The sequence below is a fragment of the Heliangelus exortis genome, chromosome 1 (assembly GCF_036169615.1).
Source record: "Heliangelus exortis chromosome 1, bHelExo1.hap1, whole genome shotgun sequence".
Lineage (NCBI taxonomy): Eukaryota > Metazoa > Chordata > Aves > Apodiformes > Trochilidae > Heliangelus > Heliangelus exortis.
This window is the reverse complement of record NC_092422.1, coordinates 100,111,033-100,130,787: the sequence shown is the minus strand read 5'-3', so window position 1 is coordinate 100,130,787 and position 19,755 is coordinate 100,111,033. Positions and strand designations below refer to the sequence as shown.

At 37.5% G+C, this 19,755-nt stretch overlaps 1 protein-coding gene across 8 annotated transcripts in view; it reads left to right on the top strand.

Annotated features, from left to right (window-relative positions):
* Positions 1–19,755, top strand: part of ROBO1 (roundabout guidance receptor 1) — a 685,371-nt gene that overhangs the window by 577,642 nt on the left and 87,974 nt on the right. For all 8 annotated transcript variants that reach the window (XM_071755931.1, XM_071755956.1, XM_071755941.1 and 5 more), the window contains one exon: positions 152–309. In XM_071755931.1, the coding sequence (XP_071612032.1) occupies positions 152–309 (158 nt within the window). The remainder of the gene's footprint in view (positions 1–151; positions 310–19,755) is intronic.

Here is a 19,755-nt window from a genome sequence, read left to right as displayed (position 1 = left end):
CTTAATTGCTGTGTGGAGGTACTAGAGACCATCCACGGATGCCAAATGAAATTAATTAACGAAACTGTATATTAATGTGCAAAAGTAAAACACTTTTTGCTATTGGTATGTTGTTGGTTAATTCTAGACTTCGTTTTCTTTATTCTTTCAGTTCTGCGGGATGACTTCAGGCAAAATCCATCAGATGTTATGGTAGCTGTAGGAGAACCTGCAGTGATGGAATGTCAGCCACCAAGAGGTCACCCAGAACCCACTATATCATGGAAAAAAGATGGGACTCCTCTAGATGACAAAGATGAGAGAATTACAGTAAGTATAAAAGTTTTTCAAATAATGCAAAGATCAATTAGAATAAAATTAGTAGTCTCTTGAGCATGTGGGCATCCAGCCATTCTGTACTTTCTAGGAATTGTCTCAGATGCTCGTTTGCATTTGGCTTGGAATGGATCCTCTGGTCTCACACTACTTCCCTGCAGGATATGCATTTGCTTGTTAAAGAGGACCATGCAAAACCTATGTTCTCCTCTTCCTCAGAGAAATTTTAAGTTTGTGGAAAAGAAATTCTTTGTATTTCTCACTGCTCTATAATTTTCTTGCCCTTTATCCACTTACAAATTTCTACAGCATATAATATCTGCCATCTTTAGTTGGAAAGAGGAGCTACTAGTAGTCTAGGTGAGACCTTTTGCAAGTCTGCTGAGAAGAATCCATGCAGAAAGGTTGTGCATTGTATTCAAAAGGATGAAAATGCTTTTGGAATATAGTCACATTTCTTTAGAGAAATGATGGCCTATCCTGTTGTCTTAAATTTAGCTGTTTTCTCATTAGAGGTGCTGTCATACTTGTTTGTATCTGCAGTTCAGTAAAAACAGCATGTGATTATTCAAGAGTGTGGATATAAAGCAGCTTCTCAAATCAGAAAACCATCCTTTTTCTAATTTTAGACATGAAACAACAAGCTAGTGAGCCTAAATGGCTCAAAGAAACGGCAATAAAAAATGGAGTTGAAAAATCATTTATATGCTTCCAATGTGGTGATACAAAACATCTTTCCATATGGTGAGGAGCTGTATAATCTTAAAGCTTATACTATATAGGATCCTGTTGGTACTGGGAGGATTACTAGCATAAAACAAGATCAGAGGCACATACAATTTATATACCTCAACTGTATGCTGAAATGAGGGAAATTTAAATGGAAGAATACTTGAACATCAGCATCCTAAGTAAAAAAATTACCATTTTTGTTTGAGATTTAAATCACCTGTTATTACATGTTTTTTACAAACAAGACAAAGCTCAGGCATTCAATAGTTGTGGCATATGCATACATTTAAATTTTTAAGTACCCCACTGAACCTATACTGATTGCTGGCTATTAATTCCTCCAATCATAGTTGCTAAGAACTTGCAATTTCCTTTTCAAATCTCCTTCCCACTGTGCCAAGTCAATTGACCTAAGATAAAGAGAAGATTCCAGTGCTGCTTTTTTCTTCAGGAAATGCTCTCTCAGCTTGCATTTCCTATTGCTGTGACTTATTCTCTTGAAGGTTTTTCAGGTATGGCCTATTAACTAAATTTCTTTCATTATACATGAAAACTGCACTTCTTCCAGCTGCCAGAACAAAGACATATGCAGAACAAAAGCAGCTATCACTGGCAGTGCCACCTGTATTTATTATATAACAGAATGAAGCCCCTCAGTTTGGTTTCCCTTTCTGGTGACTGTATCAAATGCTCACCTCCTAGTATTCTTCCACCATGACATCTTGTGGAGTTATATTGTGTTACCAGTTTCTGTTTCCAATACAAACAAATGAAAATGAGTTTTGAGGTAGGTGTAGATACACACTTGTTTCACATCCCTGAGTGTGTGTTTGTTTTCCGAGGTGTAAAATAACATTGTTATGACAGCCAGCTCAACTGCATTCATTTATGTCCTGTTTCCCTGGCATTGTCTTAAGCAGCACTTTCTCACACAGGCAAGAGACTGAAGCTGCATTGTAATGCTGATTTGCATCCACTTACAGCTGTAGCAGGATTTTGCCAAGTGGATAAATAGGTATTCAGATGGATGTCTTAACAGCTTTGCAGCAACCATCTGTATTATCTCACTCTAGTGGCTGGGAGGCAGGGGAGATTGGGGCCTGGAATGGACAACATACTGAAGGACAGATGAGAAAAAAAAAATTGAAATATGATTTAGAATTATTTAATTTTAGTTAGCTTATCTCCTTCAGGTCATTTCCATTTCATTTTAGCATTAGGAGCAAAAAAAAAAGAAGAGTACAACAGCTGAGATGAAGTTTGTTGGTCTGTAAGGAGTATATTTCGTTTTTGCATTAAATCCACCTTTTTCTTAAAAAAAAAAAAGTTTAATAACCACTGTTAATGGAAATACTTTAGTGGCTCCGTTTCTAAAGCATTCCCAGTTGTTTTTATTCTTAAAGGCCTGTAGATCTTTGATGCATTGCCATTTAAAGAGGGTTACATAAGTGTCAAAAGCTGTTTAAAGCGTTTAATATTTATACTTCCCCTTCTGAAAAGGTATTTAAAATAAACATTAAGACTGTACTTTTTAATTATCTTTTTTAATAAGGGATGATGCTTGAAGTCTCTTTTTTGATTCATATTAGACTTTCTTCAAGAGGATGATATGTCGAGGAAGCAACCTTAATTTTAATATATGGAGGCTTTTTTCCTCATCTGCAATGGCGTTGTAGATCTTTGAGTCAGCAGAGCTGGGCTTTAATCACTGATTAAGGGTGCCAGTGCAATAGAGGCAGTAGCTTCATTCCTGACAGATAGTTTGAAGCAAGAGGCATAGATAAACAGCAGTTAAATATGATCCAAGATAAGGCACAACTTCTTCTGGTATGCAGTAAAAAGAAAATATTTGGTTTTGTCCTGCTGAGGTTAAGGAAATCAATATATGTATGTTGGTGAGATGGTAAAAATCAAAGTAGTCTTTGCGTATTTTGGTCCATTTTTAGGGCAAATAAATGTGCTTTGAAGAAAAATAAATTTATATGTGTTTTGGGGTTATAAACAGTAGGGAATGGAACAACTAAGAAATGAAAGTGTATGGGCACAGCTATCTGTGAGGGGGATTACAGGAACAGACATTTTTGTTGAGCATAGCTTACCCAGTGCTGGTGTTTTAGCACAAGACAGACTGGGTCTAGGCTCCTCAGTGTCTGCCGAGTGCATCTGATGAAGAATCATCATCCAAATATTTTTTTTTTTCTCGTTGCTCTTGAATATGCTATCTGTAAACAGTTTTCTGAGTGCATTGGGGCTAAACACAATTTTTCTCACGTGCCTTCTTCACACAACTGTATGAAAGCATGTGCATGGTGTAGTGTGGCTAATCACTCTCCCTAAATTGAAAAGGAGGTCTGAATGACAGTCTTGCATGTGAAGAAAATGCTTATCTTTAACTGAATTTGTTGAACTGAAAAACAGTTATGAGGCCAGAGCAGAACTAGTGCAATTCTGTGGTCATCTAATTAATTTCTCTCCTGGGATTACTAGAATCAAGAATCCCTCCAATAATACACACAGCTGAAAAAGAGTGTTTCAACGCAGTCTAGTGAATACCTTTTATGTCTCACAGTGAGCAAGGTAAAATTAAAATTTATTTTTCCGTTTCTGAAATGTTCTGTTGGTACTAGAAGAGGCTGTCTGATGCTCCTCTTGGAGCTGGGACATGGTGGAGAAAAAAAGATGTAAGGCCATGTCTGAGTAAGAGGGAAGGGAGCACTCCAGGGTGGGGAAGTTCCTCAGTGTATTCCCAGAGTTTAGTGATGTTGACACGGAATTGCTGTCTTGCCAGACATAAATCTGCATATTGCTTGGAGCAAAGATCTAGGCCAAGACTTTGGGCTTCCAGATATCTTCACCAGGAACACGCCTGCTCATAACCCCATCAGTCTAGCCATCTCCTTTGCATGCTAGCCTAGTGTCATTAGGAGGTAGCCACGTGTTTCAGGCACTTGCCTTGGCACTGAAAGCCACCAGTTTGCATTCCCTGGGGCTGAGGAAGAAGTACAGTCAGTCTGGTTTCTGCTGGCTGCTGTAATCACTGGGCTTGGTCTTGCCCAATGTATTTTGTCTAGGTGCACTTGGCAGAAGCATCAGTGGCCACAAGTACCTTTAGCAATGACTTACTTGGGCACTCACAGCAGTTGCCCCAAAATTGCTTGTAAGCCTGTGAATACCCCATTATATATCTTCCTGTTGTGCCCCAAAACCTCCTGCTGCTTTTCTAATCATTTCCCCACTGCCTTCCTACCACACACTGCAATGAAATTTTTCACCTCAGTCCCTGTTTCCTTCAACTCACAATCTGCTTCTGCATCCACTCACCTTTTTCTCCCAGCCATCTAGACTTAGTCTTATTATCTGGTTAGGGCTAACTGGTTGGGTGGAGGTAACAATATGGAACTTCAGAGAAGCAAAACCCCCTATTCTGTTGTATGCTGTCATGTTAAGGCACTCTTCCTCTGGCTTTGCTCTTAATGTAAATGGCTGGTGTGCTGTGATTTGTAATGAACACAGTATTGTCTGTCTGCATTAGGTTTGCTTCGAGCTGGCCTTGAGGAACTGTGTTGCTGCTCCACCTTCTTTGAGAATCCCAAATGCCATTGCCCGTGCTTAAGATGCTGACATCAGTGATCTAACCAATATGATGGGGCCTTTGAGCATATCTTTAGGCAAAAACTGACAGTAATTATAGACTCTCAAGAGTGGAAAGTGTTCAAAGAGGATTTTGTGGATCTCCCACCTAGACAGGGCAACCTCCATGTGCTTTTGGATCTCTCTCACAGTTAATCTCTTATTTTAGGGACAATGCTTGCATAATTAACTAAGCCTTGGTAAAATCAGGATGCAATATGAGTACGTGTAATCATCAATACATTCCCAGTGGGAGAATGTATACATGTCTTGCATAAGCTCTGGAGAAAAGTTGATGTTTGAGGCAGGTTTGGAGGTCAGTATTTTACAGATGCTTCTCTTTAGACTTCATGGCAAGTAGTGGCCCACGCTTCAGAAAGCTTCCTAATTGTTCACATGAAGTCACAGTGTAGGTGGTAGAAGAAAAAAGCTATGCATACTGAACATGAAATTTTAATAGGTAAAATCTTTTACATATACATGAAAAGGATGCTGGTACCTAAAAAAGAAATCCTTTGTAATTGAGTACAAAAAGCAAAGCCTTTGCATTGAAACTTGGTGCAGCACTGTGATTGCAATTTCCCCCTCTTTCGTATTAACTCTTATCTATCATTTATCCTGAATCATCCTCATTTGATTTTTAAAGAAAAGCTTGAAAAGCCATTTATCTTTCCTTGTTCAAGTTTCTTAGCTTTTAAGATCAAAGTTACAGAATGAATAATGCATAGAGGTTTTCATTCCTTTTCTGTGTGGCTGTCTCGTGACATCAACAGTTTTGAATAACTTACTCTTATTTTAGATAAGTTGTAACTTGAATTCTTGATTCCTGTTTCATTTCCTGGCCTTATATAATACATAACAAATACGAAGCATTTATTGTGTCTTGCACAGTGCTGTTTTTACATGTGACTGATGAAAATGTTTTCTACAGAATGTGAAAACAAAGCTTCTTATTTTCTGCTGTGACAGAAAAACCTCCTTAAAGGTACCATCCCTGGGAAGATAATTTATTTATTTGCTCCCAATTTTTCGTTAATTTTTTGTCAAAGAGAATTTGGTTCATTCTGCATGAGAACTTGGTTTATTCTTCTCATTGTTCTTTGGGAAGTTTAAAACTACATAGGTGATCCAAGTTTGATCTTGGTCATAAAAAGAAAGAAAAAATAAATGAAAGAAATTACTATGTCTGTTGGTTAAAAAAGAAAAGAGAAAGGGTTGTTTGTATTGGAGGAAGCAGTGGAAAAAACAGACGTGAATTCCCTGTTTAGGAAAGGGACCTTTCCTTCTATAGTTAAATTTCATTGGGAAAAGTTGCATAGGGGAGGTGAAATGAGAAAAATGAAACAAAAACTTATTGAATTTGTTGCTACATGCTCTGCAGGAGTAACAGTCTTAAAACTTTTAAAACAGTGATGTTTCTGACACAAGCCATCCTGTTACAGTGACACTCCAAATTAATTCAAGATGTTTATCCTTTTTTCTCCATTTCTCATTTTTTCTCTACCCTCCTCTCTTTTTCATTAGTTTATTAATCGTTAATTTCTTAACATCTTATTCTCCCCAGATTATGTATTTTAGAGACACAGTAAAAGGTTGTATATTCCTTCTGATGTGATGCTACTGGTATCCTAGTCTGTCCTATGGAAAGCTGCATGAAGGTCATTGCCTGGGTATGCAGAACACAAAGGAATTAGGGTGAGGAGAAGGGGTATAGAAAGTACCTACAGCTTGGAGTTTTATTTCATTTTAATTGTTTTTATTTTGGGGGGCAGATTAAAGGGTAAGCAGCAATTTCCTATGTGCCCCAGGAGAGTTAGAAAGCAGTGTATTTTTTCTTTTGATTCCCAATATGTCTTTGTTGCTGCTCAGCAATTTCCTTTCATCCCAGGTCATTTTCTTAATTCTGTCTCCTTTTCTCACTCCCTGAGAGGGCTGGCCTCCCACTCTACTTCTCTTTAAACTCCGTCTCCTGTTCTCTACAATGGTGGCTTCCTTGAGGATCAAGAGTAGGTTTTGTTACTGATCTATATTCTGCTATTATCATTGCTTCCTCTGGCAACACAACTGGAACTGCTGTGAGTCTATTTGGCACCCCAAGAGGAAAAAAAAATGTAAAGATTATGAAATATAATTTAGAAAACCCAGCTGTCCTGAAAGGATAGTGAGAATGGTTTAAGTCCTGCTGTTTCTTCATCTAAGCTTTTTCAAAATATGACATTCTTTTTCTGTATTCATGCTTAAAGCTCTGTCTCAGGGTCCCTGTAGCCCTGCTGGAATCTCTCTGCTCTCCAGATTTCACAAATCATTCAAAATGTATTCTGGATCATCACTATTTTGTGTTCTGACCATGGCATGTGCTTTGGTTGTCCCCTGCCTTACCATCAGGGCACCTTTCCCATCTTCCTCCTCAATTCTGTCTGCATGCCTGCCTTTTCTGCTACTGTGTCTAAACCATTTGAGTTTCCACATCTGCACAGCCACTCTTTCTGTGTTCAAAGAGTTAACAGAGTATCATCTTCTGTGCGCCTGCTTCCCGTGTCTCTTTTTTTTTTTTTTTTTTTTTTTTTTTTTTTTTTGTACCACGTATCTCTTTTCAGTGGCAGCTTAATCCTGGGTTAGCATTTGTCACATCGTTTTGTATATTGTGGATTTTTTGGCTGATCCCTAAAACACATCATCTTCTTCAACAGAGGACCCTGCTCATCTTGGAAGGCTTTAAAAAATTAATAGCCTGAGCTAACAGAAAGAAGATAAAACATTGAGCATACTTTTTTTTAAATTATTTATTTTCCTCCTTCTCTTATTCCATGTTATCTGGAGTCTTACCATGCTCGCACCATTTTTCAGACTCAGCTCTTTGAGACAAAACTTTTAATCTCTAACACATCCACGAGCAGCTTCCAAGCCTGACCACAGCTTTTAATAGCGAGGGCTTGAATTTCTCCGGGCTCTGAAGTAAATGCGGTTCAAAAATCCGAACCTGTTACAAGCTTCTCTCCTGGCAGCTTTTTGCAGGTTTGCCATTTTAAAGAACATAGCTACTCAGGTTTTGTCAGGCAGATGTGATCTCATTTGGTTCACTCTTTGACTCGACCAGAAGCCATATGGCAGCGGTTAATGTGGCGCCGAGCCTGAGCTAACAAGCCGTGCTGGGAGACAGGCTGGATCACTCCAGCACGGTATTGTACTAATAGGGCCACACAGCTTCTGTTGTGCTGAGGGTAAGGGCAAAATGAGCTTGCCTTGGCTTAAGGTCTCCACGTACCAAGCCAAAGCAAATGGCCTGAAAACACCCATGTGGACATTCCCTTCCTTCTCGGTACTCACACATTCAGCTATCCTGAATAATTCTTTGGGGGAACAAGATGCTTTCTCCATTAGTGTGATGTATGTTGCAAAAAAATGGTGAAGAAAAAACCCGTTAGTCTAAAGGTCTTGAGACATGCTCAATGGCTGATAGTGTTCTAATTGGTTTAAATGGCTCATATTAACTCTGAATTTTCTATGCAAGGTTGCTGGATAAAGCGTAGGACGGGATGAACCATGCGTTGGTCCCAGCTGATGTGATGTTTCTTTTCAGTTGACATCTCTGGATAATATTGATCTATGCAATTAGTGAAAAGGGAAAGAACGTCATGACAGAGGGCAGAAAGGTGACTGAGTGTCAAACAGCTGTGAACATCGGTGGGGAGGGCACCAGATTCTGTAGGCTTGTGATGGCTATCACAGAGACTAGGTTTTGCATCTAGAAACAAACGGATCTGAGTTTCCAAGGGCATCCCTAGTAATAGTGGAATCTACTGTTTAAGGGTTATGAGATGTATGGGATTAAAATTCATCATAATTCAATATTACATGAAAACACTTATTATGGTGATTTAATTGCTGGCATTTAAAGCCAAGTTATTGCTGGTCATATTGTTTCTATACCCAAGAATATCTGTTTCTTCTGATTTTTTCTCGCAACTTTCAAAAATGATCCTTTGCATCGGTTCCTTGGCATCATTTCTTCAGCTATTTTGTTTTCTCACCACTTAAAATGTTAGGCATTAGACATGTGTAACCGTGTGTTCTTGGTATTGTTGTACCCAGCAGTAGTGAAAAATACTCTTTTAATGTGAAGTATTATGTATTTTTCTATGCTGAGCTTTATTTTACACTGATTTCTACTTCTGAATAGAAAGGTAAAGTGAAGAAGAATGAAGTTCTTTTGCAGATTCACTGTGGGCTTAAAGGAATTTGAAAGCCTGTCACTTAGTCAAAATTCTTCATGGATTTCTTTTGCCCCTAATCATGAACTGATGACCTAGATACTAAAAGAAAATAAATGCCTGCAGCAACTAGAGTACGTGTTAGATATCTGAGTTTTGAGACTTTGACAGACGTAGGCATTAGACTATCAGGATTTTCTTGTTAAATTGAGTTATTGAGAGTTATGAACCTCTGGGACCATATGAAATTAAAGAAATGGAGTCTGGGAAGCTTTTCCTTAAAAAATAATTAATGAAAACAGGTGGTTGTTATCTCAAATGAGTTTACTTGAGCTATCCAGAGCATGTAGGACTTCATGATTTGAATAGTTAGGAACAAAGGTGATTTATTATGCTGAGAAAGTAAATTCTTTGTTTTGTTTGGCTGAGAGTCTGGTTGTTGGGGTTTTTTTGGGATGGGTAAGGGAAATGAAGAAAGGATGTGGGAGGGAAATTATTTCTTCATTCATTTTATTCTCTTAATGAAAAAGAAACATTTTTGTTTGGTTAGTTTTTTTAAGCAGTCAGGAAAGGAGCCTTTGCTTATATTACGCACAGTAAAAAGGAAGATTGGATTTAGAAAGTTAATTCTTCTCTCCCTTCATCATCTGTGTGGAAAGCCTACATGTAGAGTGTGGAAATCCTCCTGTAAGTTAAAAATCCCTTTCCAGAAACACTGTTCTCCACTCTAGGGACTGCTGTGCTGTGTTCCTTGTTCAGTTTCCTCATCATGAGCAAAAGCAATGAGAAACAAAGCAATATTTGAAGATTCATATTTTAATGCCTTTTATGAATCTGACACACCAAACTTTAGGACTCAGATTGGGAAGTGTGCACACTGTGTACAGGCAGAAAACAAGTTCAGAGTATTCAGTCTATTGGATGTGGGACTTGGAATCCCGACAGATCAAAAGTACAAAAAAGCACTAAAAATTTTCTGCATTCCAGTGTTCTTTCATGCAGACTTCTAGACCTTTGAGGATTTTACTTTATTTTCACTGAATATGAGTTTGCTCTATACTTGTGTACAGACATATTTCCATTAGTAAAGGATGAAAGAATTTGTAACACACAAATATCCTTCAGAAATCAGTGTATTGTATGTGTCAAGTCTGAATTGGTGAAGTGAAGCAACCCACCTCCTCACTCTGCTATTTTCCAAACACTGAAACCCTCTCCATTTGGAGGGAAGGGGAAAAAAAAACAAAAGTACATTTTTCTTCTTGAAAGTCTCCAGTGGACTTTATAGACTTGATTGTTCTTGGCATTTTTGATATTCCTAGCTCCTTGCACACCACAGCAGCCACATGTTGTCACTTAAAATCTAAATATCGGATAACTGCTAACTAAGCCTTTATTGTGTATCATGCTTTCTTTAGGAATTAGTTTTGTAAAGTAAAAATGACACTAACTCTAAAAGCATGTTTAATAAAACCTCAACAATCTGTGTGCTGAGTTTGCACATATTATGTTCTCATAATCAAAAGAAAAATGTAGAATAAAAATAGTAGAGAACAGGGCCCATTTTTGGAGCCATGAACAGATGTAAGTGATTAGAGCTTCTCATTTGGTTTGCTTTGATTTTTTGGTCTACTTTTTGAAAGTTCTGTCAACTTCATTTTTGCTTATTTCACTTTGTTTGGATAGTTTTGCCTTACTGAGTTTCCTGTGATGCTTCTGGTTATATGAAAAGCCTAGTCCAAATCACAGCACTTCAAAAATAATAATTTTCAGTTCTTGCGTTTCCTCGACCCAACAGAGTACTTCTCTCTCTCCAGGTAATAATATACTCAACAATTACTTACTGCCAAGCTCAGATATTCACCATGTGCAGTAGTGTGGGACTAACATACACATTGCAGGGTGTTATTCCAGACTCCTGTGTAATATTATACAAGACCAAGTCTGCCTTTTTATGATTGCTCTCCTTAAAAGGAAAACAAGCTACTTTGGTTCCCTAGCTATAACAATTCACAGTAATGCTCATGCTGCATTGAGCAGTTAATTGATCTTTTATTTCTATTGAAAAATGATTATCTAAGAAGTATCTATTTGGCACACAGTCACATAAATATTTGTCTTTTATTTACCATGGAAGTGTGGGTGGTTGGTTCTATTTGGATCTAATTATGCTCATTTGCTTCTAACTCAAGAGCTTTCCTTTTGCTCTTTGCTGCTGTTGTCAGTTGTGTACTTACTTCTCCTAGCCCTCCTGGTTCTGGCTGCATGGGAAAGAATAAATTACACAGAGATAGGAGGGGAAAAGTGAGTAAGTTCTTCTACCTATATGTTTAGGAGAGAATAAAATTCACAAACTTTCCAGGGAAGATGCTCTCCTGGTGTAGATCTTGAAATATTTGTAGTGCTACGTGGAATATATTTAATTTTGAAGCTAGCCGTAGAGATGTATGGCTAAGTAGCTTTGCTTTCCCACACAAAATGTGAAGTTTGGATCCCTGAATAAAATTATTATGGCTCAATCGTTGCTTTTCCAAGTGTCTCTGTATTCAGAATGCCAAGTGTTTGATAGCGAACGATGTTGAGAGGCTTCCCTCCACTGTGGTAGAAACTTCAGACTCTGCAGAAGTGAAATAATTTGTCTTTTAGGACTAGTTTTAACTCTGCTTTCAGTTTAAACATTTCTCTGTGGTAAGACCTGGTGCAAATCAAGTTGGAAAAAAATTGCTTGTTCAGGGTAAAGTGTTACCACAGAAGCTGCAGGTATCCAATTGAAGCTATTTTATGCTTCCTGGTAGGTATTCCAGGAACAAGTACTCCCTGGTAGAGCTGTGTACTGAACAGAATTAAAGGTGACCTGCTTTTACCATGCGACGGTACAGTCATTGCAACACAGTTTTTAAAAGTGAACTGCAAAACATTTACAGAGAAAATTATTGTCCAGTAAAGATTGCCTTGAGGTAGAAAGTCTGCAAGCTAAGCAAAGCAGATTGCTTGGCTGCTGCAACCTTTCTATGTGATTCTGGGCAAGCCTTGAAGTTGATAAGTGCTTCTTATTCAGCATTTCATGAGTCTTGGGACTGAATTCATTCATACATGTAAAGCAGCCTGACACTATTTCAACAAAACTGTGGTGTGCCACTTTGCTGAATTGTAAAGTATTATTACATTCTAAATAATGAATAGGCTTTTTTGTAGACAAAACAATGGAATAATATTCTCACTTACATACTCAGGCTATGCTCCACTCTAGGTATTGGTGATTGTGCAACACCCAGGATTTAGCACAGCTACAAATATTTTGTGATTTTTTTTTTATTTGAAAGAAAACATTTCTTTACTGTTCAAGTTATATGCTGAAGTGTCCTGGAACCTGTGAAATTACTGACCCCTGTATTCAAGGATTTCAAAAGTTTATTAGTAAGCTAGGAATGTCTTTATTGTATATACTTTATATGATTATAACTCCTGAGAAATTTGTATTCGCAATGGCTATGGTTAGTATATTTTGGTAAAATATACTTTGTTCACATCATGAACTCTCAGTGTTAAATTCTGACATTACTTAAGTCAGTGTGAATATTACCATTGTCTACAGTGAATCTGATACTTCAGCCTTTCCAAGCAAGTATATAGTATAATTATAGCAAAGAAGAGGGCCCCTTCTTGAAGTGCTAAATGAATTGACAGTCTTCATCTTTATGCTGCTGTTTCTGTTACTGCTTCATTTTTTATTGTTATTGGCTTGTTTGATGTTACGTTATTTTCCTTTTGCCAGCTGGATTTTTATGGAGTTTTATTCATTCTTAGTTTTGTCTTACGAAGACTTTCTGTTAAGAAAATGTCCTTGTTATATGACTTAGCAGTCTCTTTTGTATTTGTAATTCGTTAATATTAAGAATTACCCAACTGGAAGTGAAAGCTGTTGCTTCACTTTTGTCATACAAAATCAAAGGCCTCAGTGGTATAAGAGGTCATCTGTTGAATCTGTTATTCTTGAAGCTAACAAATGTTGATTGCTGTAACAGGTTTTTTCAGTAGGAGGAGAAACCTTAAGCTTAGTAATATGGGCATTTTAAGTAGGACATGGGGAAATAGATTTTAAAGTTTGCAAGATTAAGGATATCTGGAACAACCAGAATAACCAAACTTGTAAGCCTGCTGATTCAAAAATAGAGGGTAACCTCAGAAAATGTTTGCGTTTAGGATTTCAGCTGGTCACAAACTGTGTTGTCCTTACATTAACCATCTTAACAAAAGGCCATTTCTTTTACTGCTCTGTAAAGTTCAAGAAAAAGGCAGTTCTTCATCTTTTTAACATATATGTTTCTTAGATTGCAGCGTCAGTTTTACAGTGCTCCTCTGTCAATGAGTCTCAAATTCACCTTGAATGATCACCCCCAGGGATGCCAGCTGAACCTTTGACCTTTCTGTTCTGACTGTCACCAGGGTTAACACATCATTACAGCTTGTGATGTTCAAAATACCTGTTCATTTGGAGCCTTTGTCAGTGTTTCATATAACTTAAACAGAAACCTCAGTCTCTCACTGTGTTCACATTGGTGTATGTTTTGATGATTTTGGGGGAATCAATTCTGTTTTTTCCTAACTTTCTGATAAATTAGACTTGAAATTTTAAAACTTATAGCTTTATTTATGTTTTTTTAAAATTGTTAAGATAACTATATGGCTATAGCAAAAGGAAAAAAGATGAGGAAGCATTTTCTTTGAAAATGGGCAGATTCATATCTGAACTGTTGCTTAAAGTACTACGTAGCTGCACAGAGGCAAGAGTGTGTGATGACAGAAAAAAGTTCTGGCATTGCAGGATAAATTCTAGCTACTGACAGGTTAAAGATACTGTGTTTATTTGTCTTACTAAGGTACAGTGTTAGATAATTAACTAGTTATAATTAAGATGGGTTTTGGTTTGTTCACCCAGAAAATTATCTTTGCAAATACTGTTCATGTCGGTGGGACTGATACCTGGTCAAGGGAACTCTTTTCATAAGAGAAATCTGTTGGCATGGATTTTCTAAATATTTTAATCCATTGTACCCTATAAGTGTGCTCTGAATAGTGTTCATTATTTTTTCCCCCAAGACTGTACTCTGATAAAAAACATAGATCAGATCTACTTCTGGATACTGCTAATGGCTGTCACTTCTGCGTTCATGAAATAAGGCAAGGAATAGAAACCAAAATCAGTTTTATAGTCTCTCCTATATTGCTTCAAGTTATTTCCATGTATTCTTATTGAAGAATTGACAGTAGCTAATTTTGAAAAGTTCTGTAAGGTAAAGATGACCTATTTCTTCAGGTGCAGTGGAGAATGCCAATGCAATTTTTATTTCTGGTAATGAAGTAGATTACTTTTAATCCCAAGTAGCACATAGTTTACTAGGTTATATTTCAGTTTCTCTGTGTGCAGGATGAGCCTGGATCAAAATATAACACATTATAAAAAACAAGTCTAGATACAGCAAATATATTATTTTAATCTTCTCTGTATAGAATGGCCTGCATTTCACCTTGTTCCTTGCATGGGTGTTCAAAAGAGTAGTATTAATACCCATAGAGCAGTATTTATGCTTTAGTTCTTACCAGTCTTGAATGAAAGTTTTAATATAATAGGATTTTCCAGAACTTCTGTATTCAGAAATTTAAGAACATTTAAGCATTTTTTTTAGATATAGTAGAAATATTAATATGGTATCCTACCGAACATTTCTTGACTAATGTCAGGTCCAGGGAAAATATGTAGTATTTCATTGCAATCCACTGAAAGTGGATCTCTTCACAGGACAAAACTTTTATGATTTTATGGCACTTTTGTCATGTGTGTCATAGGGAGCTATTTGAAACAGAATCATCAGGATGATTACTTCTGTGGTCATTTTGGTAGAATTTGGTTTTATTTGCTTTTTAAAAAAAGTCAACAATATAGCTGTATTAGAAAAACTCTGTATGAAGTACATTGAAATATAATGTCTCATAGTATAATGCAAAATAAAGTGCATAGTTGATGAACTCATCTCAACTCATCTGAACTGTTTTTATGCTTACAATGCTTCAGTATTATTAGAACTTTGCCACAATTTCTTTGTGTTTATTTGGGGTTTGAAAACTGCAGTATTAGTTGTCCATTTAATGTGAATTTGCAAGGGTAGCAAGTGTCATTTCTTTACCTTTTCTGTACATAAGTAAGTGAAACCAGTGGATCTGTGTTGGAATAAACATTTCATCTGAGGTAAATTCTCTCTTAGCAAAATTTTCTGGAAGAGTGTACTCTAGTGTGGATACCAGGGTAGTTAATTTTGTTTATATATTGCAGTAGTAGTAGATCCTGTTATTGTATGTGTTTGAAAACTAGGAAGAAGACAAAGGAAGCTTATTCATAAGGTCTTCAGTTTTTGTAGCTGTAATCAAGACAGTCCTTTAAATACTGTCTTCCATGTCTGTTCTCATATGTCAACTTTCCCCAGCAATTTTCATTGAGTGCTTTTGCAGCATTTTCCTTACTTATCCTTGAGGTTCATCAGCATGAGAAGCAAGTTAGCAAAGGAAAGATTTGCAGAAAAATGCCATTCATAAATATTTTTTTAAATAATATTTTTATGTATTTGGGGTGCTGACTGGATTCACAGAGTGTCTCAGGAGTGGTCCAGCTCAGAGCAACTTTTACTCATCCCATTTGGAAGTGGTCCCTAATCAGTGAGGATGGAGCCTAGGGAATTTTGCATTCTATGGGCTACAGGCAGCACCTTTTGGTGATCTGCATTCAGGAACAGATTCTGAAAGCAGAATTTCAGACTCAGCTAGCTGGCCATGTCAGTATGTCCATCTGATAGTCTTCAGTGTTGACTACAGCTGACCCTACCAGTGGCCAAGGGTTCCTAACTTTTACCATCTACTTTTGAAAAATTTGACCAGAATGTTAGGTGGATGAGTCTTTTTAAATACAGAAGTGTATCTTCTTTTCTGTTTGTCATGCTAAGTCCTAGGCAAATAAACAGTCATGTCTTTAAAAGTGCTTACTTTAGACTGAACAACTGGGTTTGCTTTTGTTTTGGAAGTGTAGTTTGGCTGTTTCTATGGTTTAAGGGAGATGGGAATGCAATTGGTGTTTTTAACTTCCTTTTTGCTGACATAAAAAGGTAATTCATTCCAAAGGAACTTAAATCTGATCAGATAACGTTGTTAGCTATATGTAAATATATATTCCTATTTATTATGTGGTGGGTTTTTTCCACTGTTCCTACAGATGATGTCAAAGATGAGGCATGCAGCCTCAAGAACATCAGGGGAAATGATAGTGCTGAGTAACTTCAATTTCTCTGCCTTTTTTGCAGTCCCATTCCACCAATAGCAAACTGCCATGAACAGGAGACCATGATTTCCATAGTTTCTATTTTGTTTACCTTTACTTTGTAAATACAAATGGAAAAAGTCAAGCAGCTGATATGTACAGTGCCCGGAACAGTTTCTCCTTGCTTCCAGCCACTTTTTTTCTCTCTCCACCTTTTCCATTGGTGCAGTTTACAATGCCCTTTAACAACAACAAAATCTGTGCCAGGAGTTTAAACCCACCCTAACATCTGAGAGGAACAGCAAGAAACTACTGAAAAGGAAGCAATTATCCCAGCAGGGCTTCAAAGCCCCCCTGAATAGCTCTGGCAGCCCCCAGCCGTGAGCAGAGGAGACAAGGGGAGAGGAGCTATTCTTCAGGCTTCACTCTCTGTATTCTCCTGGGCTATTCATGCTCCAACCACTTCCATTTTACACATTGGGCAATAAGCAGTTCACTCACTGCTCCAAAGGCAAGGGCTGAGTGGGAACAGCAGAAGTGGTAGGCAGCATGTTCCTGCTGACACTGAGGTGTGTCTCTCAGTGGAGAGCCTAGCAATAGCCCCCAACTCTCAGATCATACAATAGTTAAAGGGTGGTGATGGGAAACATGAGCATCAGGGAGCAAAGATCCTGATGTATATAAAGAATGGGAACTATATGTTTTGTTCTGCTCGGTTGCAACCTGTGCTGGTTTATTTTAAGAGTAACAGAGACTCCAAGTACCTCCTGGCTTCACAGTCCATTGCTAAAGATCAGCTTATATAGAATAGTTTTCTGTGGAAACAGAGGCCTGAACATTTGTGAACAGACTGAGATCTGCAGGACCTTCCCTGCCTGTTGGATTTGTTTGGAGTATCTAGAGTTGGGGAAAAAAAAAAACCAAAAAGAATGACACTGGGCTGATCTGTGGGTGGGGAAATGGGGGATTTGATCTTTACTATTCTGTGCATGCATTCGCCTCCTTGTTCTTTGTAAGTTAAAATTTTTTATCTTGCAGGGACCTTGTCTGTAGTTCTAATGTCTAGCCCTGTGGCTTTTCAGTGCTCCTTCAATAAAAATGAAAGTCACAGATTTGCTTGTGGTTCCCTGTTTTTTACCTGTCCTGTAGCCCAAAGCTTGTGCACAGACAACCAAAAATACAAGGGATTTGTGATTTATGATTTCCATGTGCTGCACTCACAAAAGCTGCAGTTATCACTGATGGAACAGGGAAATGTGGCAGAGTGATAGATGAATGTTGTGTTTAATTGTTCGTGAAGAATGAACCACGTGGGATGTGTGTTTCGTTTTTTGACTATGTTGCACAAATTAAATGAAATGTTCAGTCCTTTCACAACTTTGTATGTCCTGCATAGTCTTGGTATAGAAGTTAGAGTTCTACTACATTTAGTCTTAGAGATAAATGGGTTTATATGCTTTTTTGAAGTGTGATCTTATTTCCTTAACTTGTCATCTTGGTCAAAAGCCAGAGAGTCAGTAATTTTAAAGCTATTTTAGAAAAGTTTTTTTCAAGGTTATGTTTTGCAAAATATTTGTGTATTTATAGTGTTTAGTTGGTAGAGTGAGCACTTCTGAAGTAAACTTGATGCTAAAGTTTTGAAAGAAAATATTTTGAATGAGAAGTCAAATCTATCTTAAACTTTAAATTTAAATACCAACTTGGAAATGTATGAAAGAATGCACTGTATTTTTGCCACCTGTGAGAAATTTTATTCTAGTTTGGTTCTCAGTTTGTATTCTATGCCATAAAGGGCTCAGATTCCCTCCCAGAGGAAGACAGAAATTCCTTCTTCCCTGGAGAAGCTGCTGAGCCAGCTTGCAGGGAGGAAAGCTTTCACAGGCAATCAAGTACAGGAAGTGCAATGGTCACAGGAATGATCCAGGAGCCTGTAATTTACATCTGAGGAGATGTGTCCTCTACTTGAGGCAAGTGGGAGTCTGAGCCAAATCTGCTGCACCTCAGAAGATCACTGGATGATCAAAGCCAAAGCTGAAAATAGTGATTACTGCACAGATCCATGCCAAGACAAAAGATTTGAGTAATTCTTCTTTGTTTCTATTCTCTCACCTCAGAGTGTGATGATTTTGTTGTTCTTTTTGTTGTACTTTTGAGTTTATGAGAGCCTTGGTTTTGAATGTTAAAGGCCCTCAAATTCTTGTGGGAGCTCATTATAGAAGACCTATGAACATCTGCCTCAAAGCTCTTGATATCTTCAGTACTGTCAGAACAATTCACTTTAGAAGACCCTATATCAAGACCTTAAAAATCCCATATTTTGGCAAAATGGCTGTGAGAGATCCACACTCTGAAAATTGTCTTTCATAGAGTACAAGTCCTACTGAAGTTATATCTACCCATACTTCTGCACTTTGAAATTGAAAGCTAGGACTGTGCTGTTGGACACTTGTAGGAATGTAGGAAATTTCCAGTCGATGATGTATGCCCTGTGCTATTGAGTTCTCTTAAATCCATGCTATTAACCTGTCAACATGAGCTTAGAAAAGTAAGACAACATTGGTCAATACCTAGAATAACATTTAAAAACTGAAATCCTCTTGAAGTCATCAGCCATGGTACTCCCCTCTGCATCAACCCACCTGGTATTGTCTGGTGGTCCCTGAAGAGCCAGTCTGAAACCATCCTTGCCTTCATTTTTGGTGTCTTTTCAACACAGCCCCGCAGAGTAGTCTTGCTTCTGTCTTTTGCAGTGTAGGCACTCGCAGTTGGAAACAGGTTGCTAAATTTTTCTGTTGTTTCTTTTATGGTTACCAGGTAGGATTTTTTTTTTTTTTAATTCTTTACAATTTTTTGTTTGTTAGGATTATTTTTTGATGTTATGCTTGCAATACTGAGAATTTTTTTGTGGCAAATAAATCTCAGCTAGTCCTTGGAGGTGTGTAAATAACACAGTGGTGATGATGCTTGAAAGAAGCATGCCTGTGTAACAGATACTTCAAATCATCTGACTTGCTTAAGGGGAGAGAAATTAAGACATACCAAACACTGAGTTCAGGTCAAGTTCACTTTTATTTCTGATTTCTGTCACTGACTGCAGTGAAATCTGTATATGCACAAGTGCATCTAGGATTGGTTTATGAATGAGGTTAAATTTACATTTCCACAGAAACATTGTAGTTCCCATGTAGGACTCAGTTGGGCTTTGTTTGGGTGTTATAGAAAAATTGGTTAGTTCCAAACATTTTTTACTGACACATAGGATGGTCTCATGTGTTGCCTATTAGTTAAGTTTAATGTGCTTTCTTTGCTCAGAAAATGGCACTGTGAACAAAAACTGAGATTTTGCTAGAGCAGATTTAAGGCCACGAAGGTAGTCATCATCTGCTTTTGTTGTGGAAAGATTTTGGTCTTGGCTTATACTGAAAAAAAAAAAAAAAAAAAGTACTGCATAGTAAATATGGGGGGGGTTTGGTTTTTTTGTTTGTTTGCTTGTTTTGTTTTTTTATGAATCATTTTACTGATTCAGAAATTTTCATATAAGCACAGCTCTCTGTTCAGAAA